General features: G+C 45.5%; 2 protein-coding genes, 1 long non-coding RNA gene and 1 other non-coding gene across 14 annotated transcripts in view; 3 read left to right on the plus strand and 1 right to left on the minus strand.

The window, feature by feature from the left end:
- LOC139052300 (protein transport protein Sec16B-like) overlaps nucleotides 1-10,748 on the plus strand; it is a 492,173-nt gene extending 481,425 nt beyond the window's left edge. For 9 of the 10 annotated variants that reach the window (XM_070529379.1, XM_070529385.1, XM_070529382.1 and 6 more), the window contains one exon: nucleotides 8,032-10,748. In XM_070529379.1, the coding sequence (XP_070385480.1) occupies nucleotides 8,032-8,160 (129 nt within the window). In that variant the 3' untranslated portion in view covers nucleotides 8,161-10,748. The remainder of the gene's footprint in view (nucleotides 1-8,031) is intronic. The other variant, XR_011509833.1, reaches the window with a different exon arrangement.
- A 1,969-nt stretch (nucleotides 10,749-12,717) lies between these two features.
- LOC139052316 (DNA polymerase delta subunit 3-like) lies at nucleotides 12,718-13,146 on the minus strand. Its single transcript, XM_070529410.1, has one exon. It carries the CDS (start codon nucleotides 13,144-13,146, stop codon nucleotides 12,718-12,720), a length of 429 nt encoding a protein of 142 aa, XP_070385511.1.
- Nucleotides 13,147-13,480: 334 nt separating this feature from the next.
- TRNAK-CUU (transfer RNA lysine (anticodon CUU)) lies at nucleotides 13,481-13,553 on the plus strand. Its single transcript has one exon. It is a non-coding gene; the product is annotated as a tRNA-Lys (tRNA).
- Nucleotides 13,554-14,023: 470 nt separating this feature from the next.
- LOC139052277 (uncharacterized) lies at nucleotides 14,024-17,783 on the plus strand. 2 transcript variants are annotated; one of them, XR_011509813.1, is made up of 3 exons: nucleotides 14,024-14,850; nucleotides 15,472-15,534; nucleotides 17,563-17,783. It is a non-coding gene; the product is annotated as an uncharacterized lncRNA (long non-coding RNA). The 2 variants fall into 2 exon arrangements; XR_011509812.1 differs by lacking the exon at nucleotides 14,024-14,850 and having other exon boundaries at nucleotides 15,000-15,534.
- Nucleotides 17,784-26,406: the final 8,623 nt, after the last annotated feature.

A 26,406-nucleotide genomic window follows, 5' to 3' on the forward strand; every position in this document is an offset into this window, starting at 1 on the left:
AAACTAACGAAGCCTAGTCGATCTAGAAGTAGCCGATGAAGATTTGGTGCATGCATTGACTGTACTTTCATCTATCTGTAGCGACAGTATGAGAGCGGTCAAATAAAAGCCGTGAGTTTGTAGCGATGCCTTCCACTCATTTCTGTGCCGCTCTTGTCATGCACCGTTGATGGCCAACTGATGCTGTTGATAACACATGCGAATGGTCACTCTGACCCCTGTCAAAGCACGAAAAACATGATAGGGTACAACATAAAAGGCATTTCTAGAAAATCTCACCCATGGACTGTCTAGGCCAAAGGCAAGCGTACGTGTGCACAACAATGCGTTGACAAACTCAGGCCGTGTTGTTAAGCAAAAATCACTTTTAAACATACATTATTTTCACTATATTTTGCGTAATTAGCGCTGGACATGTTGACAGGCAGCAGCATTTTCGCATTGTGATTAGAAAGTGTGCTTGGCACTGTGCTAAGAATAGCTAGGTTTAGAATAGAATTTCTCACCTTACTTACGTTAAACATGAGCACCTTTGCGGGACATAATGGTGCGTGTCACTCCAAGACATTTAAATTAACGCACAGTAAATGCAAATGTAAGGAAGGCATTAGAAAACGGGGCACTGTCTGGTGCCTTGTGCCATACATATCCAAGCCGAGACAGTGCATTAGCAACCATCCTGTCATTTCTATGCCGAAGCCTCTTGTTAGGCTTACGAACTCCAGAATTGCCAAACAGCCTCAGAAATTGGAGTTTCTATGTGCTCATAACTAGCATTTCATGTGAGTTTAGAGGAAGTGAAAGCTCATTTCAACAGTTCGCTGCGACCAAGAATAGTGGCAGCGTAACATCACTAGAATTCACGCTGAAGCGGGGGAGCCTTGGTTGCCGCCATGTTTGACAACACTATTGCTTACTTAGCATACGTAAACATTATGCACTCCAAATAATGTACGTTAACGTAGAGTACCTAAACTGCAGGAAAAAAAAACATTACTGTTGATATTGGCTCTGGACCTCTGCTAAATCTGCTGTACTGGCCCTGAGGTTCTTGCAGTTTAGCGTTAAAACAACACAAGAAACAGGACAAGAAAGTAATGACAGGACTAGGCACTGTCCAGTTTTCCACACTATACTTTGTTTGTGAAGCTGTAACAACAGGATCAAATTCAGATTCTTTTGGTGCCATTTTGCTCCTGCCCAAGGATTGTAGGCTTGATTCTTTGGCTACAGCAACTGCATTCTGATGGATGTACCATGCGAATACACCTATGTAGCATACTTTGGGTAATAAAGCCAATAATTTGGACAAACACCCTTCTACTGACCAGGGTATTCCTGGATCCAGTACCTGCGCTCCATAACTACATTCCAGCAACATAGAAATGCAGGCAATGCCCATACATGCACAGAAGTCCGGGCTTGTCACTTTTGTTATGGAGGTGGCTCCAGTAAAAACATTGCTTAGTTCTGATTCTAGCCACCTTATTCTTTGATCCCAAAGGATGGCGAGGGGCTCTTTACCATGACCAACATTGGTAGCCCTGGACTGGAAGCTTATAACTAGAGGTCTCATGTTTGCGTCAAGCATCAAGCCAGATAGAGAGAAGTCCCTGTGTGCAGAATTAAGACCTCTCATTCGGAACTCCATTTCTGCCTCAGCTAAGAAATGTTGCTGTTTCCTTCTTGCAATGTAATTTAGGACAGCGTCATGAGGAAATGCAAACAAAATTGGGCCATCATATGGCACACAAAACACAGTTCAACAATTGAAAGGGAAGGAAAGGGTCGATTTTGGGAAATTACCGCAAGAAAACACGAGACTTGAAGAAAGGGAGAACACGAAGCAGTATTGACAACTGATGATTAATTTAATGAAATGAACTCCATACTTACATAGACCAGACGTACAGGCGCACCCGAAAAGCAACAGCAACGTAAAAACCAATAAACACATAGAGAGCGACCTTGAACAGGAATGCAATACAACTACTAAGATAAGCGCTGACAGACTGAGGCACACGTGTTTGGTGCCTCAATCTGTCAGCATTTATCTTAGTATTGTCGCAGTACAACGCGGACAATAGACAGGGAGACGTTTAAGAACAGCAGGACAACTTGTTCAAAAACAAACAGGCCAGAGACACGTCTTCTTCGTCCTCGCTGAATCTCTCTCTCTGACCCACCGAACGAAGTCCGTTAATGTCCCTATCTTTGTTGTCATCTGCATAGAATACACGCGTCATTTGTCCCTCCCTAAGAGAGCATAGCCTTGATGCTAGGCCGTAAGTGTCACTTGCGGAAGTAAGGGTCTCTCGCATAGTTATGGGCTCGCATACAGCTTCATGCAGACAACGTGCACAAGTTCAGGATGGTGCATGAGGTGCCACATACAATTGGGACTATCGGGAACGAATGTGACATCAGTGAGTCGGCACAATACTCGATATGGTCCGAAGTATCACCTTAACAACTTTTCGGAGAGGCCTCGTTTCCGTATGGGTGTCCAAACCCACACTCTGTCGCCGACATCATAGATTACTATTCGACGGTGAAGATCATAGCGCCCTGCGTCGTAGTCTTGCTGCTGGCAAATCCGCAAGCGTGCGAGCTGCCGAGCGTCTTCTGCTCATTGCATAAACACATTGGCATCCGTGTCAGTGTCGTCAAAGTCGTGTGGAAGCATCGCATCCAACATCGTTCGTACATCCCGTCCATGAACAAAGGTGAACGGAGTCTCTTGTTCCGCCATGTTATATGCAAAGGTGATGTAAGGTAGGATGTCATCCCAGTTTTTATGTTCAACATCCATGTGCATGGAGAGCATGTCTTCAATTGTTTTGTTTAGGCATTCTCTTAATCTGTTGATTTGTGGATGGTAGGTGGTTGACTTCCGATGAGCCATTCCACTTAGCAGCAAGACGTGATATAAAAGTGCATCCATGAATGCACTTCCTCGGTATGTTATTACGACTGTTGGTGGGCCGTGTCACAACACAACATGCTCAATGAAAAAGTGCGCCACCTCGGCTGCTGCGCTTCTCTGAATTGCCTTTGTTTCAGCATAACGTGTAAGGTAGTCGGTTGCAACGATAACAAAGCGATTCCCTGCAGTATAAGTAGGAAGTGGGCCCAATACAGTCGACTCCCGTTAATACGAAGTTCACGGGGACCGCAAAAAACTTCGAATTAAACGAACTTCCAATTAAGCACAAAACACAAAAAACAGCACTTTATTTGTGGCGAAATCGAGTATTTTCTCTAAGAAAAATAGTCAATCATCTTGCTTTGCTTCTTCTTGCCGAATCGCGCTGCTGAAAGCAAGTTCTGCAGGCTGTAGATGTGGTGGAACGCTTCTTCCACGTTACCTTCAGCGGCAAAGAAGCGCTCCGCGAGAGCAAGGCCCGCAGCTACATCGGCAGCCTTAGGTTGCGGCTCGCCTTCAACGTCATCGTCGCTTTCCTGGGTCACTTCCTGGGTCCGAATAATCTCTACAATTTCGCTATCCGTCAGCGCGCCGCACGTTTCGACCGCCTTGTCTACGGCTATGTAATCTTCAAAATTGACATCCCCGAGAGCATCACCAAAATCGGTGCCGTCAAGCTCGCTTGTTGACGCTTCCTCCGCTGAAATTTCAGAGGCATCCTCCGAAGAAGCTGCCACAAAACCGCAAGCCCTGAAGCAGTTTGCGATTGTTTCTTGCTTCACACGATCCCATGCTCGCGCCAACATATAGATGGCACTAAGCAGGCTCACCTCGTACTTTGTGGAGCTATCCATACAAAAAATCATGCGCTCGAGGAGGTGCCGCCTGTACAGGATTTTAACATTCTTGATGATGCCTTAGTCCATTGGCTGCAAAACAGCTGTTGTGTTTGCAGGCAAAAATGCGAGGCGTATTGCACTCAAGGCTGGCACATTCACGTGAGCACTGCAATGATCGACAAGGAACAACACCTTGCGGTTCGAAGCAGCAAACTTGCGGTCCAATTTGCTTATCCAGCTCTTGAAGATTTCGGCCGTCATCCACGCTTTTTTGTTCGCCTTATAGTCCACAGGCGCTTCACGCCTTTAAAACATCTCGGCTTCGCGGCTTTCCCGATCACAAGTAACCGACATCATTCCGTGCCGGGTCATGTTTGCCGCGATCAGCACCGACACTCTCTCCTTGCTGCGTTTGCCCCCAGCACAGTCGTCGTCCTTGAATGTCAGGGTCTTCTCTGGTAGAAGCCGATATAAGAGTGCAGTCTCATCTGCATTGAAGATGTCTTCCGGTCTGTATTCGGCGAGATATTCACGCAGCTTTCCGTCCTTCCACGTGGCGCATGTTTCCTGGTTAACGGACGCCTTTTCACCACACACGCTCTTGAAAACCAGGTCATGGCGATCTTTAAAGCGCGTCAGCCATCCATCTGACGAAACGAAGCCATCGATCCCCAACATTGCTGCAAGCGTTCGGGCTTTCATTGCAACGATGTCTCCGCTGAGAGGAAGTTTGTTGCTCCTGGTCTCCCTAATCCAAACCAGCAGAGCCTTCTCCAACTCTGGGTAAGCGCCGGTGCGCATTCACTTCCGAGAAGTCTTGAACTTGTCGTTCTCAAATGCATCCATTATTGTGCGCTTGTTCTTGATGTTGTTTGAGAGCGTGTTCGGCTTGATCCCGTACTTCCGCGCTATGTCTTGTTTGGCGGCACCTCCCTTCTCAACTTCCTTCAAAACCTCGACTTTCGTTGCCAGGTCGAGCGTGCGATAGGAGCCACGGTTTGCCATGGCTATAAACTGCACGTCTAGGTACAGTCAATTCCGAATCACCCGTGGAACAACCTAGCCTACGAGCTACCCGCACAAAGGCGCTCGACCAACACACGCCTCGACATACGCTGCGGACGCTGCAAGACTAATCGCACAATCTCTCCACTGCCAGTATGCAGCGCTGCGTGCACCTATGGCACCCGTGTGGCCTCCGCAATCAGCTCCGGCCACGCGCAGCAGCCGCGCGTGGCCTCCGGCAGGAGCCGCTTCGCCTCCCGCCGGAGTTGATCGCGGAGGCCACAGCAGCCGTAGCAATGAATAATCGCGCTGCTCCAAGAAGGATGGCGCTGCGGGCGCCTACGGTGGCGATAACACCAACGCGGAGCACGGAACTGTTGCAACACTTGAAAAATTGCACATTCTACCAAAGAATGACGATCACCTTGAGGATCCCGGCTGAAAATTAACTTCCAATTAAACAATATTACTGGATGAGGACATCGAATTATCGAGCGATTTCTTCTATAGGATTACATACAAAACTGACGGCACCAGCACTTCACTTCTAATTAACCGAAAATTCCAATTAAGCGGCTTTGAATTATCAGGAGTCGACTGTATATCCATTCCGATTTGATCAAATGGTCTTCGAGGAACCTGGACGGGTTGTAGGAGGCCGGCTGGTTTCAACAGAGGCAACTTGCGTCTCTGGCAGTCAAGGCAAGTGCTAACGTGATGTTTCACGGTGTTAGTAAGTTTCGGCCAGTAGTACCTCTGCTGCACTCTGACCAACGTTCTCATGTAGCCTAAGTGACCAGAAGTCACCTCGTTGTGACAGGCATGTAGTACTTCCGTACGAAGAGCTGCAGGAATGACGAGCAGATAGGGGGACGCCGTCGAAGAAAAGTTTCTTTTGTAAAGGACTTTGGCCCGCAAACAAAATGACAACAGTCCTCTTGCAATACTCTAGGTGGTTTCACAGATCTGCCCTTTAAGTGATGAGTTCAAGCAACTCAGGGTCGTCCCATTGTTGTTGCGCGATGATGGATGTGTCCAGAACACAAAGAAATGCTGAGTCTTTTTCTTTGGGTGGAGCAGACGACTCTATCGGCGATTGAGACAAGCAGTCAGCATCCGTATGTCGTTTCCCTGACTTTGTGAGAGCAGCATTCCGGGCAAGTTGATAATCCATTGCTTAAATGATGTTGCGCGGCATAACTTGTACTTGACAGTCATGTCAAACTCTTACAGCCGTAAGCTCCAACGTGCCAATCGTCCCAAAGGATCTTTAAGGTTTGTCAACCAACACAGTGAATGGTGGTCGCTGATAACTGTGAAGTGGTGGCCATACAAATATGGGCGAAATTTCATAACCACCCTAACTACGGCAAGGCATTCTTTCTCAGTTGTGGAGTAATTAGCCTCTGTGCAGGAGGGTGTTCTACTTGCCGCGAACATCCGCAATACCGTCAAATTAAGCCACAGCTGTGCCCTTTGGAAGGTACCGTCGCTTTGTGCTAAAATTGGTTAGCAGCAGGTCCGTGCGCCCATCGGTGACATTTATGATTCCTCGTGCGACTGAATACTGTGAGTAAGCAACAATGTGGTTATTTGGCCGGCAACTCCCTCGCAATGAAACGGTGTGTCACATGCTACCGAAACAAGGATACATGATTGAGGTGGGATGACGACATCGTCTTCTTCATTTCGCTTCACTTTATTTCCTTAAAGACCCTCATGTGAGCGTATTACGTAAGGGGTGGCCACAGCTGTTAGACAAAAGGAGTTGCGTTGCAGTGATAAGCAATGGACTAAACAAGGGTTCTTATAAAACGTCACCATGCGGTTTGGGATGTTAATTACGGCGCCATATTCTTTCAGGAAATCCATTACAATAATCACATCTTTACAGTACACAGGAAGAAGGATGAAAGCAGCCACGAAAGAAGAATCCCCGATGCTAATTCTAGCAGTAAATCTTCCAGTAGGCATCAGTAATTGCCCGCCTGCCGTCCTTATGTGAGGTCCCATCCATGGGGTCTTTACTTTCTTCAGGCAGAGGATAAGTTCCTGACTCATTATAGAGAAGTCAGCACCAGTGTCGACTAACGCTGTCACTGGCTGTCCGTCCACCAAAACATCAATGTCGGCAATCATGTCTTCAGTGTCGGTGTTTATCGGCTTCACGTCGTTCTGCAGCGAGAGTGTTGGGGGCTTTTTATTGTCTTGGAGGGGGCCTGCGACCTTACCCCCAGAGGTCGCCGCCTTCAGTTTCCCCGGCATGGGCTGGGTGATCTTCATACTCGGAGGTCAGCAAAAGTATGTCCAGTAGAGGAAGGCGTTTGACGTGGAGGGGTTGAAGAGCTCGACCAACGGCCGAAATCGGACTGACCATGCGGCACGGATTCGTCATTTGGGTGCTATTGGAGGTCCCTGAAAAGCAGTTTCGTCGCGGCGTAGCATGGAGTCATTTGCATTTCGACCATAGAACCACGGACGAAAAGGTCGAAATGATGTGTCGCAATTCCAGCAATGACTTTAAATGTGGCCAGCGCCTCCTCAGTGAAAACAGAGTGGCCGCCTATGGACGGTGCGCCATGTGTGGGTTCTCTGAAATTGCGGCCGTCCCGTAGTGTCGTTTTGTGGCGTTTACAATCCTGCTTGATTGCAAACGTTGCTATATCAGGCAAACGGGGAGGTGCATTAATGATCGCCTTCACGAGCATGTCACTTCACTAAAAAGAAACCCGTACAGTCATCTGGCTGCCCACTGTAACACGTGTGGTTGCACCCCGATCTTTAAGAAGTGCGAAATAATTGGCAGATGTAGTGAAAAGCGTGCGCGGGAAATCTTTGAGGCATTTTGCATATTAAAAAGTGGCGACGCGTCCGTCAGTTCTGCGTCCCTCGCACTCTCAACAAAAGAACTGGATTGTCTCCATGGCTGACGCTTATCCTACTTAGCCTTCTTTTTCTGTTCTTTATATCACATTCAGTGATGTCTTTATATGCTGCTGCTGCAAATAAAGCATTTGGTTGCTAGTCAGCACTCTGTGCTGTGCTCTTTACTCGCTCGTTTTGTGTTGCACTGTTCCTGTTTTTATCCTAAAGATATGTCTCTGCGTTGGCCAACGCGGCTGCACACGAGAAGTCGGCAGGTTACGTGTTTAAGATCCTTGTTCTAGAATCTTGCATTTGTGGAAAGATTTATTTGGAACTAGAGTTTTGCATTGTCAGTTTGGGGGCTAAGTCACTGACACATTCTTATTCCTAATGCAGCAACCCTCAGCCAAGGCTGTGTCGACACCCATGATGTTTGATCCTGCGGATTTCTCGTCCCGAGCAGTGGACAGCAGTCACAAGGCAGCTGGTGGTAACCTGGCCAGGAGGAGAGCCTATCCAACGTAGCAGATGTCACATGTTTGACTTGGCAGCCATCTTGCATACCTTTCCATGCGAAGCCTTTTTCTAGGTTCTTTTCTTTTTTTGCACTACAGGACAGTATTTCTTCTTTCAAATGCTACTTCAATTCATGGTGCATGTTGGGATGCAATTTTTCTGAAATAGTTTTTTTTTTTTATTTCCCTCCCTCTGTCTGCTGCCCTCCCATGTAAGGGTAGTGTTCCAAGACTTTTTCTGTCATGTCTTCTGGTAGTAGGTTTATTCTAGGTTTGATGAAACCAGAATGGAAGTGTTTGAAAGTTTAGCGTGCATGTTATATGATTTCATTATGCTGTTCCAATGAACATTTCTTTTAGTCTTAATTATTTGTGCACGAGCATTCATGTAATTTTAAAGGCTACATGCAGAGGCCAAGGCTGGCTGTCTACAGGCATTAGTTATGACACTCCATTTGCAAGAGTGGATTGAAGGTGCTCGACTGATTAAAATGAAATCCTTTGTCGTGTGTCTGTCCGGTTCGCGTGTGACTGAAGCAGAATCAAAACTGATACACTTCACATTCGCTTTTAGGCATGCATCAAAGTCCTTGATAGTCTAAAATTTTTCTACACGGCCTAGCATGACAGCTTTGATCCCTGTATGCTGCATAACACGCTAAAGTGAATTGGAAATGTGATAATGCAATGCTGCAGGTATTGTATACCATATTTCTTATGTTAAAAAGCAACACATTGCTTTTTAACACAAATGTGGCATTTTCACTGGAATGCTGCTACAAAAAATGGTCTGTTTGGTGCCACAGCATTGCATAGTAACCGTATGCAATTTTGTCATTTTTAGACTTTTAATGTGAACTGGATTCAAGGCATGAGCTCATGGCTGTACTGGAATGGAAACAGGAGATGCAGCTTGATTGGTCTGCAAGCGCTTGAAGGTGTCCTGATGTCTATCTTGCCATCCAAGGTTTAAGCCCATATGGAGCAAGTTTGGAGACCCTACCTTTGGTTGGCACCAGTCTTTTGTTCAGCTACCATCACTCGTGGTCAAGCCAAATGGTGGTATGAATGGTTTGCTCTCATCTGTATCCTCCAGTGAAGACAAAGTAGAACAGAGGCAATGTTCAGTGGACTAGCAACGAGAAAAAAAAATGGTGCTGCTAAGTGCATGGCAGTGCGGTGCCACTAGGTCTTGCACACCGACCACGACCGACTTCTGCCTTAACAGTGGTCTGGAGTTGTTAAGACTGCTTTGTGGATCTCTCTTATGAACTGCTTGGTTTTGGTGTAGGGTATCCTGTGTATCTTTTTTCTCCCAAATGTGTGCGATGGTGTTTGCCATGATTGTCATTGAGATGCTGCTATCATTCCGTTCTGCGCTTACCTTGCTGAAGAGGTGGCGTACTGTAGTACATGCTGTTTAAAAGCTTATATTAGTGGTTGATAATAACCATTTGTGATGCTTTTTGAAGAACTCGCTCCTTTTGTTTGTCTATTTGCTTAAACTTATAGTTGTACATAGAAGGGGCAGGCCTTTTCATAAGCCCAGCACTTGGCAGAGCTACTGTGGTACAAGTGCTGCTTTGGGCTCAACGACGTTCTATCATCATAGTGGCTGTAGGCCTCTCATTGATGGCTACGAGTAGAATCAGGACTTTCCTTTCTGCAAATGGCTCTGTGGCTGTTGGCGTCCTTTGCAAAAGGAAAGCCTTGTTTTTGAAGTAGATGATTTTTAACTTTTTCAAATGATTGTACATGGTAGTTTATCTACCTTGTTTATAATGCTGTGGTGGGTACTTTAACGCTCTCTTTTTCTATTCTGCATGCAATCAAAAGGCACATAGTTGTAACAAAGCAGAAGCGAAGCCTCTAGGACCTTGGCAATTGCTTATCTTTCTGTGCACCTTATTAAGTCTGCTCAATTACTTTTTGTTCTTATTCAGGCATGCACTTGTGTGACACAGCACGAATATGCAATTTGAAATTGTGCGTAATGTCAATTGTGAGACATGGGGTTTGTGCACTGCAATTTAAAGGGCTGAAATTCACAATGATTCCTTGCCTCATTGCATTTCCTTTCCTCTTAATTGAAGCAGAAGTGGGAGCTGCATGAAGCATCCTTCACATTTGAGGAGCAGATTGTGATTTGAAATGCAGTGTAACCTAGCCAGTAAGTGCTGGTTGTTTGGACAAGGAAAAAAAAAAAGCATTGTAAAGAGGAATCACTGTCAAAAAGTGGTGCCTGTAGCCCACACTCGTAGAACACATGTGGTCATAAAAATTTATATGGTTTTCTGTGCTGTACATTTTGGTTCTGTCTAAGAAGCTTCCTTGTGTGCATGATCCCTAGGAATGTTCCAGTTTTCACTGCGTTCTTTGTCGCCGCTTGGATCTTTTGTTTGTTTTTGTTTTTCACTTCCAACGCACAGTCATGCCATGCCTTTGGCGCATTTGTGGGCATGCCTGCTCCATGAAGGCACTGTAGAACGGGTTTCGCTTGTTGAAGATGCTTTCTTTTTTTTTCAATGCTGGCTGTTCTCTGAGGTATGTAGGAGTGAAAGGAGAAAACATTGCTGAAGGAATAAAAGTTTTTGTGAAGATGGGCGTTTTCTCTCAAAGAAAAAAAAAACTAAACTTAAAGCTGTTTGGCAAGCACGACAGTTTTGTGGCTGACCACTTGCAACGTGTGTATGGGTAGAAAAGTGCTATCTGAATAGTAACTTGAATGTGGACTGGACACCGTTGGCAGCTAATATTAAAGACATTCGTTGCTGTTCTGACCAACAGCACCGTCGTTTATCAATGTTCCTTGTGAAAGTGCATTTGTACTTCCCTTCCTAACCTGGCACAAATGAAGATGTGAAAAGAAATCCAAATAATAGCAGAGTAGCCTGTCAAGCAGTATCACAGGTAGTATCAGAGGTGCTTGTGTACGAAGGAATACAATTGATTTTCAAGATGTAGATTAAGCAGCAAATTGGAGGCATTTTTGTTTTTTGTCTAAGCCCATTTGCATTTGTTTTAGTGTATATTTGTTCTACCTGCATTTTTTTTTACTATATTTAAAAATGCACACATTCCAGTTTTGTATACATTGTAGTGCACCAGGATGGTATGAATGGGCATAGCTTTAGTAACAAGCCGAGACACCATTACAGATAAAATTGCAGCATAAGTGCAAACAACCACTACAATGAATTATGTTTTCGCCTCTGCAGTGTCTCAGTAAATTAAGAGGATAGTTCTACGTTCTTCTGAACTTGTAGCACATGCGATTTGGCCCGACGATGGTGCACAAAGATTCATGATTACGATTTGTTGGTAAAGTCGTTTACAGAGCACAAACTACAAAGTGGATTACGACAGGCAAGGATTACATTAAGCTGACCACGTAACTTGTAAAAAACTGTGTTTCCTGTAAAGATACAAGCAAGCATAGTGCATTGGTTTGGGCAAACTGATTCATAGCTTGTAAAGAATGTGACCAAGTTGAGCCTGAACAAGAGAGCACGATTACACGAGACTTTAAGTGGCTGTACATAGGACAACCATAGGAGCGGAGCAGCACAGAACAAGCTGCTGCCAGTTGTAGATATGCAGCAGTGTTTGGATGTCTGTGCAATTCACTGGAACAATTTGCAAGAAGAGCTGGGAAATGTCGGATATCACAGCGAACATAGGCAGCGAACATACACTGCAGGGGGGCTATTCCATAAGTGTCCATCTAGTGGACATGCCAATTTTGTCTGCTGCTTAAGCGCTGACACATACCGCAGCCCAGCCAATCGGAACTTCAGCAGCAGACCAAATGCACATGTCCGCTAGGCGGACACTTTCAGAAGACCCCATCCACCAAGGAACATCAGGAAGAAATTTTTGTCCCAACATTTCTGGACTTATGCAACGGGCACTAGAGGCAAAGGACATCGCGCAAAGGTAGGTTTACCTTAGCACAGCAGATGACTAGACCATGCGAACATTGTGCAAAGGAACACCAGATTTCTGTTTAAAATATATTTTTATTGTATGTGCATTGAGAGAGCAAATAGCAGTAAGGAATGATTGGACTTCATGAACGTCCATTTGAGCATAATTAGCCTTTTTGTATTGGTGCAGTGCGTACGTATTCTCGGGTTGCTTGTGTTTAGGCCTACATTATCAAACTAGTATCAATACAAGCATGAGGAATGCATGTGTGTGGTTTAGCCCATCTTTATTCACAGGCAGCGTGATTCACAAAACTATGTAAACGCAGCCACAATGTGTAAATTAAAATTGCAAATGTTGGTAAATAGCTGTGCAATGAAACAACAGAATTGAAAATGGTAAAGAAAAAACTCGTGAGCAAAACGGCGAGCGGCGTTTCGTGGATCAAAACACCGGCTTAGATGGTTCGTTGCGTAGCGCCATCATACACGTGGTCCGGAAACGCATTCTACGTCGTCGTAGTTCGCACCTTGTTTTTTTAAAAAGGTTGGCTGGCGCACTAGCGCGAACCAGTGCCGCGGACTAGTGCTCTTAATGCTGCCAGCTATCTCGAGGAGACGATCTCGGCCTGTTCTCAGCTTCACGAATCGAGGACGTATGAAGAAGAGTCGCTGCGTTTCGCCAATGCTTTTGTCGGCTTCACCGAAGAATACCTGACGTCCTGCGGCATGTTGCACATAGGCATTGCGTCTGCTAGGCAGATCACATTTGAGTCCTCTGTCCGGCTGGTGAGCACAGCATAGATGTGCGCACGGCTTTTTGGCCAGCGCCGTAAACAACGCGCTAGCTTTGCCTCGGGCACAAGAGTCACCGAACCGGCGCACAGCACGGCGTGCCAGCTGCACAGTGATTTTCCAGCGCGCCTCTGTTCCGTCACGAAGTCGTGCAACAGGCGCTTGGCGAGGTTGGCATGAAGTTCCCACTTTCGCGAGATCCACTTGTAAGTGACCACTTCGTTGGCGTCGAACACAAGGTGTTCGAGCACTTCAGATATCGATTCCGTCAACATTGGCTGGCGAAGGCACGGCCCGCCATAGAAAAAGGAATCCATGCAGTCTCGAATAAGCCAGCTCCGGTATTCTCTATGGCTCCGGTATGGTGGCGTAGCCGCGTAGCTCCGGGCTGCTATTACAGGTTCGCACTCGTCGCATTATACCGGTTGCATTTACCTGGGACTCCATTTGAAATGACGATCGTGAAAACTTCCACGATATGTGTAGGCTGTAAAATCTTTACGGCCGAAAATGTGTAAAAAATTTTCTTTCCTTCCTGCAAATGCACTTTCAGACAATTGCTTGAGAATAGCCATTTGAATAGCCTGCGCTTAAAGGCGGTGAATGTGAGCCCGGCTAGCTCAGTCGGTAGAGCATGCGACTCTTAATCTCAGGGTCGTGGGTTCGAGCCCCACGTTGGGCGGCAACTTTTTTTGAAAATTATTCCTTCATTAATTTTTGTAATTGCGGCTATACGTATGATCAGTTTGAAATAAACACATCTAGTTCATCACCCCGCAGCACTTTCACATGTGCCTATGCAGAAGCAATATACATTTCACTGCGCGCGTTATAAAAGAGATTTAGCGCTCACCGCTGCACTGTTCTTGCTCAAATTTTGCAGAACGATCGCATTTTGGCGTCGACTTCGTTTAGTATAACACTTGGCGTAGTTCCCTGGTTTTCAAGAAAAAAAGAATGCAAATTTGCCTGCGCTTATGGAGATGCAAGCTGCTGCCACCACGGGGACGACGGCTCAAGCATTAACTTATGTCGGCGCTTGCCGTCAGCAGCAGAAAGCAGCGTTTCAGGGAGGGCAGTCACAGGGGCAGTCGCCTGTTCCACCCACGAAACACAAAACCTCTTAAAAACTTCTTTAAATGGCTACAAACGGCTATAGACGTCTTGGTCTATGATAAGACTGAAAATAGAATTTCTTCTAAACATAACCTCAGCACTTGGAATATGCTAGCATATATTCTATCTGCGGCAAAACCCACTACGGGTGTCACTAGAGTCTGTTTTGGTAAACGCATTCAGAATGTCTAACTCAAGAACTTTTCTAGATCTTTTTGTCTAAAAGTGCATAAAATGCCAAACGACGTGTTAAATGTGCGGTTACCGTCGGCCGTCGACGTTAGCGAATAAAAGACGCCTCAGACAAATCGAACTCGTTCGAAGCAACATAAGTTAATTGGCTTTAATATTAAATAATTTCACACCAGAACTTCAACAATCAAGGGCGTGTTATTGTTTTCCATACAGGGCGCGCACACGACGCCTGGAAACCATTCTATGCTCGCGCAGCAGCAGGAGCGAAATGCCGGTGTTGCACAGCGGTGTCACAGAGCCACCGCGCTGCGACCACTTCGGCGGCACAATCCAAATTTGTCGGACATCTCATTCTGTGCTGGAAACACTGGGAGGCAGGAAGTTTGAAAAAAAAACAAAAAAACGGCCACTCCCGCCCGCAATGTCTCGGTCGTGGGTTCGTTATGCCAGTTGTTCAAGCCGTTCTGTACATTTATACTGGATATTAACTGGAGTCACTTAGCTGTGCTGATGCTGTTTGCCGTGTGTTTTGCATCAGTGCTTCGTGACATCGGCTGTATTGCGTGTTTTCGCCGACGGCTTACTACCACAATGGCGGGATCTGCGTTCGCCGCATTCGTGTCTCGGTGCGTCTTTGTACGTCGCACGTTCGGATAACACTTTTTCCGGTAAGTGAAATACATGGCGCTTCGTTTTTCGTCAACAATGTGAATATATTTAGGTGTTACCCGCGGCAATTCTTGATATATGGGCTCTTCTGCCCTGCGAGTTTTCGTCATTAGTTCTGCTTGTGTTCAGCCGTTCAGCACTACCGCGCTCCACGACTTCCGCAACAACAGTCAGAACTTTGCCCTGCTTGTTAGCCTGTGGTTAACGTAGCACGAGCCAACCGAAAGGAGTGCATTCGAAGATGACGCGCTGGCTGTAATGCTGAACCAGACTGAACTCGCCTTATTTTGTGTCCTTTTGTACTTACGTGTGCGCGCGTGTGTCAGTGACTATGCAGTTTGTAGCTATCCCACTTTATAGCAAAACAAAAAATATAACTGCAATGTTTACTTCATCTATACAATTCCAAATTAAATCGTCTGCTGATGTACAAATTTCACTTGTTTTGTTCTAAATAAGCAGCAAAACCTTTAACCTAGTAGGTGCTTCATCTGGGAGTGAAATCACGACAGCTTGGCATTTATTAATGAATGACTGTGACTGGGTCACCTTATGTGTAATTGCAAATCTGCCTTTCAACTGACTTGATGCTATCTTATTTTGTCCCTTTCACTCTATAGACGGCTGGACATCCTTCTTGTACCTTGGCGCTAGCTGGATGACGGGACCCCATCATGATCAGTGTAAGCCAACGTACTGTACCCTCTCTGGTCCTCCCAGTGCTTTTTATGTGGGTTAAGGCCAGGGAGCGCTTCGTGGTAAAATAGCTAGTTGGTGTCCCACCAACGGCCATTTTTTAGCTCTGATCCATTATAAGCTGCCACTATTATAACCAATTTCTCAGTGCCAGTGTACATACACAGTTCTACTAATAATTAGTTTCCCTAAGCCTTACAAAATTTACCTGTAGGTAGTCATTGCTATGTAAGAACTCACAAATTAACTCTGCTGTGTCATAGAAGTATTCCATACATGAGTAAAAATTTTCTACAACAGTGTACATTACACCTTGCTTCCCTAATGCACAAATGTATTCAAGCCAGTATTTGATTAGTTTGGTATTCTAAATGTTTTCTGTGTGATTTAGTTTCTTTACAGGAACTTACTGTACAGCATCAGCAAGCAGTCTTATTTAAGATTTATGTGTGCTGTAAAAGGTGTGCTTTGCTGCTAGAATTGATAAAACATGGGCCAAGGTTTCCATACAAGGACAAACTTCAATTTCGTTCTACCACCATGAGCACTTGGCTGGTGCTTGCAAAATGAATCGCATCAAGTAGCTTTTGCCAGACTGTTTTTTAACCTTAGTGTGAGGAGATCACAAAGTGATCTGTGGATGCGCCTGTGTCTGAGATATAGATTGCGCTGCAACATATGTGCGTGTAGAACAGGCATGATGCTGAGGGTTCCAGCAGTTTGCAGAGGTGCTTTTAAAATTTTGTCATGACTGCAATTTTAGCTGTGCTGTTTTTTATCACCTATTTCAATAATATCATTGGATGTGTTATCAGAATTTATCAATCTATTTGCCCTGGCCCATTAGCCTGCCACATTTGCCTCTTCACTAGGTGGGCAATTATTCTGCATGGACCATTACTTGAATACACCTTTTTGTGTGCAGTAGCTTCTCAGTTGCAAGTCAGCATAGATGCTCAGAATTACCTGAGAGTATAGATACACTGATAATTTGCCACCTATACGAATCACTTCGCACTTTCTCACGCAAACAGCATGTTAACACTTCCAAGTCAGCGGGCAATGTTATCGTTTGATCACATCATGAGATACTTTCAACTTTGTATGAAGCATCATCCAAGGTGTTGCATCATTTGTGTGAGGTATTGCCTGAAGCCAATTAGGGTCACTTGAAAATATATCAACAAAAGTGATTGATCCAGCTAGGAGTGTTACTTTGGAACACTACTTTATCACCAGTCCTCCTTTGCATGCTACCTGCTTACTCTGTACTGTGTCATATTTAAGTTTGAAAGAAAGGCAACAGCTAGGCAGCGCAAAATGCCAAACTTGCTTTTAGTTCAACAATATAAGACGCTATTTAACTTAATTAAGTTAGTACATCATTTACCTGCAGAGTGAATTACTGTTTTAAACTGATTATATTTTGCAGGAAGCTTCTCAGACTTGTTTGACAGGTTGATAAGTGGCTTTTTAGCCACAAAACACCATACAATAATTTAAAGGCTGACTTTGACTCTGCTATGCAACTTAATGACTATATGCCAGGAACAAGGCCTCTGAGTTGGGGCGCTGGCTAACACTCCCAGTGTTCTACTAGGACACATAAATACCCAAGAAAGTGGATGGGAAAACGACGCCGCTGTAGCTCAATTGGTAGAGCATAGCACGCGAAATGTGAAGGTTGTGGGTTCAGTTCCCACCTGCGGCAAGGTGTTTTTTCATCCACTTTAATTTCCATTAATTTATCGTTTATTTAATTTATTAAGCACAAGTAATTTCCCCTATGTTGCCCTTGGTGTCAGTGTTTGTTGGCTTCTCATGATAGGAAATATACTAGTCATTTTAAACATCATCGCATACATACCTTAAGATACCCGTAATTTAAGAGAAAGGAATGCTTAAATTTATTTTTAATGTGAGCCAAACTTCTTACGTAGCACATATTGCTAATTGAAGTTCCAATTTCAACATTCCCATTTCCTCCCTTGCCCTTTTTTTCCTGTTCTGTGCAGGTATTGCTTTCCTATGTCTATAAGAACCGTCACGGGTGGCCTGTGACAGCAAGCTTTTGTGGGCAGCCAGTGCTCTCCTACGAAGGTTGGCCTACTCTGGCAGCGGCGGCAATCATCTTCAAGATTTATCGATGATCACCTTTGCTGCTATTTGTCACTCTTCTTAATTACACTTTCTGCATCTTTTCTAATCTATTAGGTAATAAAGTATGAGTATGTGACATGGTGTGAAGTTGATGCCTTGCTGCATTTTAGCTTGCAATCACCTTTTATGCATGAAAAGCTCATCATACAATTTATGAAAAAAAAATAACAGCATATTATGATTTATCTTTCAGTATCTTGTAACATGCAACATACAAGGAATTCACTAATGGATGGTATGCCGAAGAACTGGCCATTATTTCTGCGTGATGCTGTGCAAGCATTTGGCGTTACCTTACAAGAGGCACCCGGAAAGTAAGTTACAATTTACTTTTAAATGAAGCATGGACATCAGAAAAAATTATTTATATTGCTAGTTAGACTAGTTCGCAGAGTGTATTTCCAGATGTGTACTATCCTTTATTTCTTAACTCATTGCAGCATAGTGTTCTGTTTCGTATACTGGTGTAAGGCTATTGTGCCCTCTGTAGCTGAAACCAGGATATAATTTTTGCCTGAACTGCAGCATCACTGACAAAATTTTTCTTTGCTAGAAACTATTTCAATTTGGTGGAGACCCAGCAGGGCGAAGTTTTGTCAATAATGGTGTGTTTCACGCAGAGATGTTCTTGTTTAGGTCAATGAGTGAACATTGGAAGTATATCAGCATACAATACAGATCTTGTTTGATTTGCAAAATAATTCTGACAGGTGGCATTCAATTGATTGGTCTAATTAAAAAGCACAAATTGAACAATAAGGCTGTACTACACTATTCCCATGTTTCACATCTGGAAAAACTACCTCTGCATCACTCTATCCGACAATATAAACTTTTTTTTCTGATGTCCATGCCTCGTTTAAAATAAATTGTAACTGTGGGCAAACGTCGTGTTACTGTAAGAGCTGCCGCAAAAATTTGAGGGAATGTCTAATAAAAGTCTTCAGTTGTTCTTGTCAAGCTGTCTATTAGCCAACTTTTAGCGTAACGTTAGCAGGGCTAACTGAAGTACTTCTAGACGTCCATGGCTAAAAAATGTCTTGATCAAGACAGCTACTAGGCTTTTGAATTAGCCATTGAAGACATCTTTTAGACATCAAATAGCTGCTTGCGTGTTTCGTGGGCAGAAGCAGGCAACACGCGGCAGCGCTCATTGTCCAGCACTGATTACACTTGATTGTCCGTGACATAAACTTTGGTATGGTGTTTTTTGTATTTTTGGTGTTAAGTACACCAAAAAGGCGTGCCTGTACAGAAGTACCTGGTCAATTGAAGCTTGCGCTCGCGCAAGCTTAGTGGCCCCTAGATATGTGGCCTGTGTCGCACTAATATATATATATTAGAGAAAGAAATTCTAATACCATATACCACCACTATTACGCTAGAGACGCCAAAAAGCGCGGGTGGCAGAAGGTGGTTGCGCGATGGGCGTCTTGCGCTGGAGTTTGAGGTATAGTAGCGGCGCGGGAAACATCTGGGTCGTACCAGCTTGGGTCGTATTGAACCCTGGCTGTGGCGAAGCACGTTTCTAGGCCGAGTTTTGCGTCGCTTCGCACTTTTTTCTGCCCTGTTGCGAGTGCGAAAAGGCTCGTCACTTCTCACAGACCACGCCGACCACGCTGCGAGCTCGCCGCAGCCTATAGTTTAACGAAAACGGACTCCCCGTGTGCCGTGAGACGTGCTAGGAGCAGAAGGAATCGGTGACGCCGATCCGGAGAGACCTAGCCCAGCCTCGAAAAGGCGTCACCGTCATTACTTCTGCGTCGTGGGCTGCCATGAACAAGAAGGCCTGAATCCCAACATCAGATTCTACCGTTTTCTTTCAAGGCCTCACGAAGTGGAGCGTCGGGCGCGCTGCATAGCTGCAGTTCGTCGCGCTGAGTAAGCGAGAGAGAGAATAACTTTATTGAATTGGGGAAATGGGGATAGGGGATTAGGAGCTTGATGGGTGGTGCCCCAAGTCCAGGGCTCCACTGGCTTCTGCCGCCAGCCGAACGTGACCAAGAAGGGCCTTCTGCACCTTCGGGTCTGAGCTGGCGAGTTGTGCCTCCCATTGCTCCAGTGTGTTGGTTAGATTATACCTAACTAAGTAGGCATTTAAATTCGGCGGTCTATTTTGGCATCCCCATGAGATGTGGTACAAAGACGGTGGTGAGTCGCGACACCACGGACAGGCACGCCCGTACATCGTTGGGAAAATTTTGCTTAATCTTAATAAATTTGAGTAGACCCCCGTTTGAATCCTGCGGAGATCTATTGCGTCTTCCCCTTGCAAAGATGCGTGGGGGGCGCCGTATTTTTGCCGCATGCCGCGCTGGTGAGCAAGAATATCGCGTGGTGCCATACGTGCCGGATCGTTATCCTCCTCCTCGCGTCGGCTCTCCTGTGAAGTTGCGGGTTGTGAATGGGAGGGCGATGGTTGCTCCGCTCGGTTCGTGAGCTCTCGAGCTAGAGCGTCAGCCCTCTCATTCCCCTCCAGGCCTGCGTGTCCCGGACACCAGACCAGTCTGTATGTATTCTTGAGTTCCTTTCCCAGGAGGTGGCTAACCTTGGAAGGGAGACGGCCGTTCATAAAGAAGCGGCACGCCTCCTGAGAGTCCGAGATGATGGTGTTGTGCGACGGCCCCGTCCGTTCCCGGTCCTTGATTGCCAAGGCGATGGCGAAGCATTCTGCCTTGGAAATAGAGGACGTGATCAGGGAGGCGCTTGAGATTAGGCTAGTCTTGTCATTGCCTATGACAGTGATTACTGCACGCTTCCAGTTGTACTGAGAGGCGTCAACATAAACGGTGTTCTCATTATTTCTGACTAGTTTGTCTAGCCATTTCACTCTCTCTTCTCTTCGCTTTTTGTTTCTGTTTTTGTGCATATTTCTTGGGACAGGAGCGACCGAGATTCTGCTTCGGACGGGACCGGGAATATCCACCAGTTCCTCGTCCAAGTTTTGGGGGTGTGGTGGAATACCCGCCCTCACCAGGATCGCTCTGCCCGATCTCGTCTGGCTAAGTCGGCTTCTTTGTGAAATTAAAGTTGCCGCCTTGAGCTCGGAGTATGTGTTGTATACCCCAAGGCTAAGGAGCTTGTCTGTCGGGGTGCCTACCGCGGTAAGCGCAAGGCCACCTTGTAGGCGCCTCTGATAATAGTGTCAACCAGCTCCTCCTCACTCTTGTTGAGTGTGTGAAAAGGGAGGCTGTATGTTAGTTTGCTGATAACCAGCGCCTGTACTAAACGGACAGTGTCGCTTTCCTTCATGCCTTGTTTGTGAACGGCGATTCTTTGTATCATCCTTGCCACTTGTTTTGTTGCCGACTTTAGTAAATTGATGGTGTGGCTGGCCCTGCCATTGCTCTGAACCCAGAATCCCAAGATCCGAGCAACAGTGACCTCTTTGATTTGCTGATTTTCGATTTCAATTTCTATGTTCCCATTACTTTTATATCGTTTCCCGTGGATGCGTATTATCTCCGATTTTTCGGGAGCACAGCTGAGACCGCTGGCCCTGGCAAAGTTGTCAACTGCAGTGGCCGCCTCTTGGAGGGTCTGCTCCTTTTCTGCTAGAGAGCCGCGCGTAGCCCAAAGAGTGATGTCGTCCGCGTAAATAGTATAACCCAGTAGCGGGACAGCGTCTAGGGTCCGCGCAAGTCTACACATGGCGATGTTAAAAAGTAGAGGAGACATGATCGCTCCTTGAGGCGTACCTTTGTTGGGCATTTGAAACGGATCGGATTTGACATGCGATATTCCTATCGTAGCCTTCCTCCCCGTGAGGAATGCTCTAACGTAATTGAAGACATTTTCTCCGCAGCCAATTATATTAAGCTCGGAAAGTATAGATTCATGTGATATATTGTCAAAGGCGCCCTTCAGGTCAAGAGCTAACACTAGGTGCTCCCCACCCTTGGGTACGCCTTTAAGTACCTCTTCCTGTAACAAGAGAAACGCGTCTTGTGTCGAGAGGCCGTTGCGGAAGCCCAGCATGGTGGCCGGGAACAAACCCCTGTCTTCAATGAAATTTTGAAGCCTAGTGTGTATGACCCGTTCGAAGAGCTTTCCCATGCAAGACGTCAGTGAAATGGGTCTGAGCGCCTGCAGGGACGGCTTCTTTCCGGGTTTTGGTATAGTAATAATTGTCGCAGTTTTCCACTCTTCGGGGATCTCTCCCTTAAGCCAATAGTTTTCATTAAATTGACTAGTTATAGCTTCTATGACTTTATCGTTAAGGTTTCTGAGTAAGCGAAACTTCGCGCCATGCTGACTGCTTCGCCTGTCTTGAAGCTTGCTTGATTATCTGCGTTCTAAAGTTTGGTCTTTTGCACCTACAGTTCCGACAGCAGACCAACATAGCAGCAGACATGGCTGGTAATTCACGATTCGAGACCCGGCCACAGCGACAATTAACAATTCGACCGATGCGAAGTGGTGAAGTGACCAGGTGTGGGCAAATGAGCACAAATGGTCGGGCTCATTCGATGACAATTCACTACTCCACTACGAGCAGCACAGGTTAAGAGTTACATGCGCTCATCCGTGATCTCAAGCCAGCACGTTGAGGCAGCGCAGCAAGGCAGTATTTATTGCAGCACATCGATGTTCGAGCGCTGTCATTAAAACCTACATCAAGCGAGCAGCGCACGAGCTCGCGCTGCAGCGCGATTCGCACGTAGTACGTGCGAGCTCATATGCATTGCATCAGTTATTACCAGTTATTAAAAGGGACAGATGGCCGCTACTACAACGCAGGCATAACTACTTGTTTAGCGGCATGCAGTCAACAAAGATTGCAGGGGACCCGCCGTTTCGCGGCATGTCGAAAGACCGCTGCCGTCGCGGCGTGTACGATCGTGCGCTCGAGCAGTTCGTACATCGCGGCGCGTACCGTCGTGTGCTCGAGCAGTTCCGTACACATGATGCCTGCTTATCGCTGCTGTGGGTGCATTTATAGCAAGCATTTCCACGCGTTTGTGCGCCTGAATCTAGCAGCTAGCGTGCAAACCTTACCTGAAGTTCCACTTCGTACGCGATTCGCTTCACTTGCGATTGACACGGTGCTAAATCTTCTAAAACTTCGCCGCCTAAATCTTGAACGGCGTACACGTATTCGGCACTGCATAATTCCTTGCCTTTACGCAGCGTGCCACCCCTGAAAAAATCTTCGGTGCCCGATATTCGCTGCAGGCCGTGAAACAACACAACCGAAAGTGGCGGGTCCATATTGTAAACGTGCTTTCCGAAGCAGACGACCGAGCTTGGTACGACCCATTTTAGAACAGAGGGCGCTTTTTAGCACCTTTTCGCAGCGCCGAAGAGCCCCATTTGAAGCGCACGTGGAATGACGTTTGCTTATGAGCGCGTACATTTGGTTCTAAACACATGGAAATACCTTTTCGGAGAATTGGCCTGGAAACAGAACCTGCTATTCTTTCGTTCGGGACGTCCACTTTGGGATTCAGCCACATGTAGGGATGCTTGCTTCGCTGTCCAAACATTTCTTACAGAATCCAAACGAACGTCCTGCTAAGTACTATAAATATATATATATATATATATATATATATATATATATATATATATATATATATATATATATATATATATATATATGTGTGTGTGTGTGTGTGTGTGTGTGTGTGTATTGTGCTTTTAAATTAATTATTACTCATTCGATATGACTTTCCTGATTTTATTTTAACATAATTCTACACTATTTAATGCTAACTCCATAGATATTCGGAAACGTATGCGCCATATTGGAATCACGACCTACTGGAACTCCAGACCTGCACAGATACCCGCCTTCTATGGGAACAGCTTGCGCCCACTTTCGTTCAACCGACGGCCGTAGGTGGCGCTTTTATAACCTGTTCGTCACAGAGAAGAATAAAGAGTTAGTGGAATGCATAAGCGCTGATATTAAGGGTTTCGGGAATGGTGCTGAGATTGTCCTATTAGGTGACATGAATGCCCACATACAGGATTTAGATGGCTATACCGACAATAACGGGATGTCAATGCTAGACCTTTGCGAGCAACATAACCTCGTGATCGTGAATACAGGGCCTAAGTGTGAAGGACAGATCACGTGGGAAGTGGGAAACCGGCAATCGACCATTGATTACTGTCTGATGACAGAAGGAATTCATTGATAAGTTGAGAGAAATGGTCATCGATGAGGAAGGGTTTAGCAGCATAGGGAGTGACCATAAACGCATCATCTTGAAAATGGGATATGTAGTTGGGAAAGAGAGCAAGGAAAGCACAATGGCCAGTCCAAATTTGAACGCGGAACAAATAGCAAATATAGTCACTAGAGTTGAAGAAGAACTTGGCAAGTGGCCAAGTAAGGAGTGGTAATATGGTGAGCTTCTAAGAGTAATAACGACAGAAATACGGAAAGAGAAACATGTTCGATGGAAAGGAAAAAAGAAACCGAAAAGCTGGTGGAACAAGGAGATACGAGACGCGATCGTCGAACGACAGAAAGCATCTCGAGAGCACAGGCAGGCAAAGAAGGCGCAGTTGCCACAGGATGAAATAACCAGTAAATGGGAAATATACCGGGAGAAAAAGTCTATGGTTCAAATACTGGTGCAAGCAAAATTAAAAGGGGAAAGTGAACGTTGGTTGTCAGAAATACGTGAGAAAAAGAAGGCTGCACCTAGAATATTTTGGAATCACATAAAATTATTAGGCAGGAAGTCAGCAACAATACAACAACATATCCTAGACGAAGATGAAAACAGACTGGAAGGAGAAGCAGCAATAAATTACATCCGAAACGCAACAGCCGAATCCTTCCAAGGCAATGACGAGGTTGTACTTGATGAAAAAAAGTGCAGGAAACAGACCCAAGTGGAAAAGGAGCTGGTGCTGACAAATTTAAACTGGAAGAAAGCGGAAGAGAAAATTCCTAAGCGCACAGCCACAGGGCTAGACGAGGTTCCCGTTAGACTGATGAATGAACTGGGACCAAAAAGTAAGGCAGCTCTGGTGAAAGCAGTGGAAAAAACTTTAAGAGATAGACGAATACCAGACAGTTGGCGACAAAGTAGAATGAATTTAATTTATTAAGGTAAGGGGGAGAAAGACAGAATTCACTCGTATAGACCGTTGACCATTACATCGGTAATATACAGGCTAGCAATGCAGGCTATCAAATTAAAGCTTCAAGCATGGGCAGAGAATAATGACATTTTGGGAGAGCTTCAGAATGGCTTTAGAATAGGTAGGCGTTTGGATGATAACTTGTTTGTTCTTACTCAGTGTATCGAAATATCAAAAGCAGAAAGCAGACCGTTGTATGTGGCCTTTTTGGACATATGCATACGACAACGTAGACCGCAACATTTTGTGGGATATTCTGGAAGGGGAAGGCTTAGGTAACGATTTTCTACAGCTTTTGAGAGAGATTTACCTAGAAAATACCGTTTGCGTTGAATGGGAAGGGATGAGAAGCGCGGAGAAAGTTCAAATCAACAAGGGACTGAGGCAGGGGTGCCCTTTATCCCCGCTGCTGTTTATGATGTACATGGTGAGGATGGAGAGGGCGCTAGAAGGAAGTAATATCGGGTTTAATCTCTCATACAAACAGGCAGGTACAGTAATAGAGCAGCAACTCCCAGGTTTATTTTATGCGGACGACATTCTGTTGCTCGCTAACAAGCAAAGTGATTTGCAACGTCTGGCTAATATCTGTGGACAGGAAGGCAACAATTTAGGTTTGAAATTTAGTGTTAGGAAATCAGGTGTTATGGTATTCAATGAAAACAGTGAACAGACAGTGGAGATACAGGGCCAAGAAATACCTCGGGTAACAGAATATAAATACCTTGGTATATGGATAAACGAAGGCAATGGATATATGGAAACACAGGAAAAAACCATAACAGTCAAGGGGAAGAGAAATGCAGCCATAATGAAGCACAGAGCGCTATGGGGATACAATAGGTACGAGGTCCTCCGAGGTATGTGGAAAGGGGTAATGGTTCCAGGACTTACTTTTGGAAATGCGGTTGTTTGCTTTAAATCAGGGGTACAATCAGGGCTCGACGGAAACCAAAGGTCAGTGGGTCGCCTCGCATTGGGCGCTCACGGGAAGACCACAAATGAAGCTGTGCAGGGGGATATGGGCTGGACTAGTTTTGAAGTGAGGGAAGCTCGCAGCAAAATTGAGTATGAAGAACGGCTGAGAAATATGGAAGAAAGTAAATGGGCTGGGAGAGTGTTCAGGTACCTGTACAGGCAAAACATTGATTCACAGTGGAGGAAAAGAACTAGGAAGCTTACCAGCAAGTATGCGGCCTGTGGGGTGGGCAACACAGCAACAAAGAAGGTCAAGCGGAAAGTCAGAGAGGCTGAGTTAATCTCATGGGTGGCGGCAATGGAAAAGAAACCTGCCATGAGTAACTACTTAAGAGGAAAAAACGAAATCAGGAAAGAAACCATTTATGATAACTCAAAGGGACGCTCATTACTTTTCGAAGCGAGATCGGGATGCCTTAGAACACGCACCTATAAAGCGAGATATAAGAAGGAAGAAGAAGCATGTGCTTGCTGCGGTAAAGCTAGGGAAACGACGGAGCATATTTTATTAGAATGTGAAGACGTCTACCCAGCGGTCGATTTAGGCACCACTGGCCTCCTTGAAGCCCTTGGGTTCAGCGGGAGCAGTGGTAAAGCAAACAGGTCCGCAATAGACATTA

Source organism: Dermacentor albipictus, unplaced genomic scaffold, assembly GCF_038994185.2.
Source record: "Dermacentor albipictus isolate Rhodes 1998 colony unplaced genomic scaffold, USDA_Dalb.pri_finalv2 scaffold_21, whole genome shotgun sequence".
NCBI lineage: Eukaryota > Metazoa > Arthropoda > Arachnida > Ixodida > Ixodidae > Dermacentor > Dermacentor albipictus.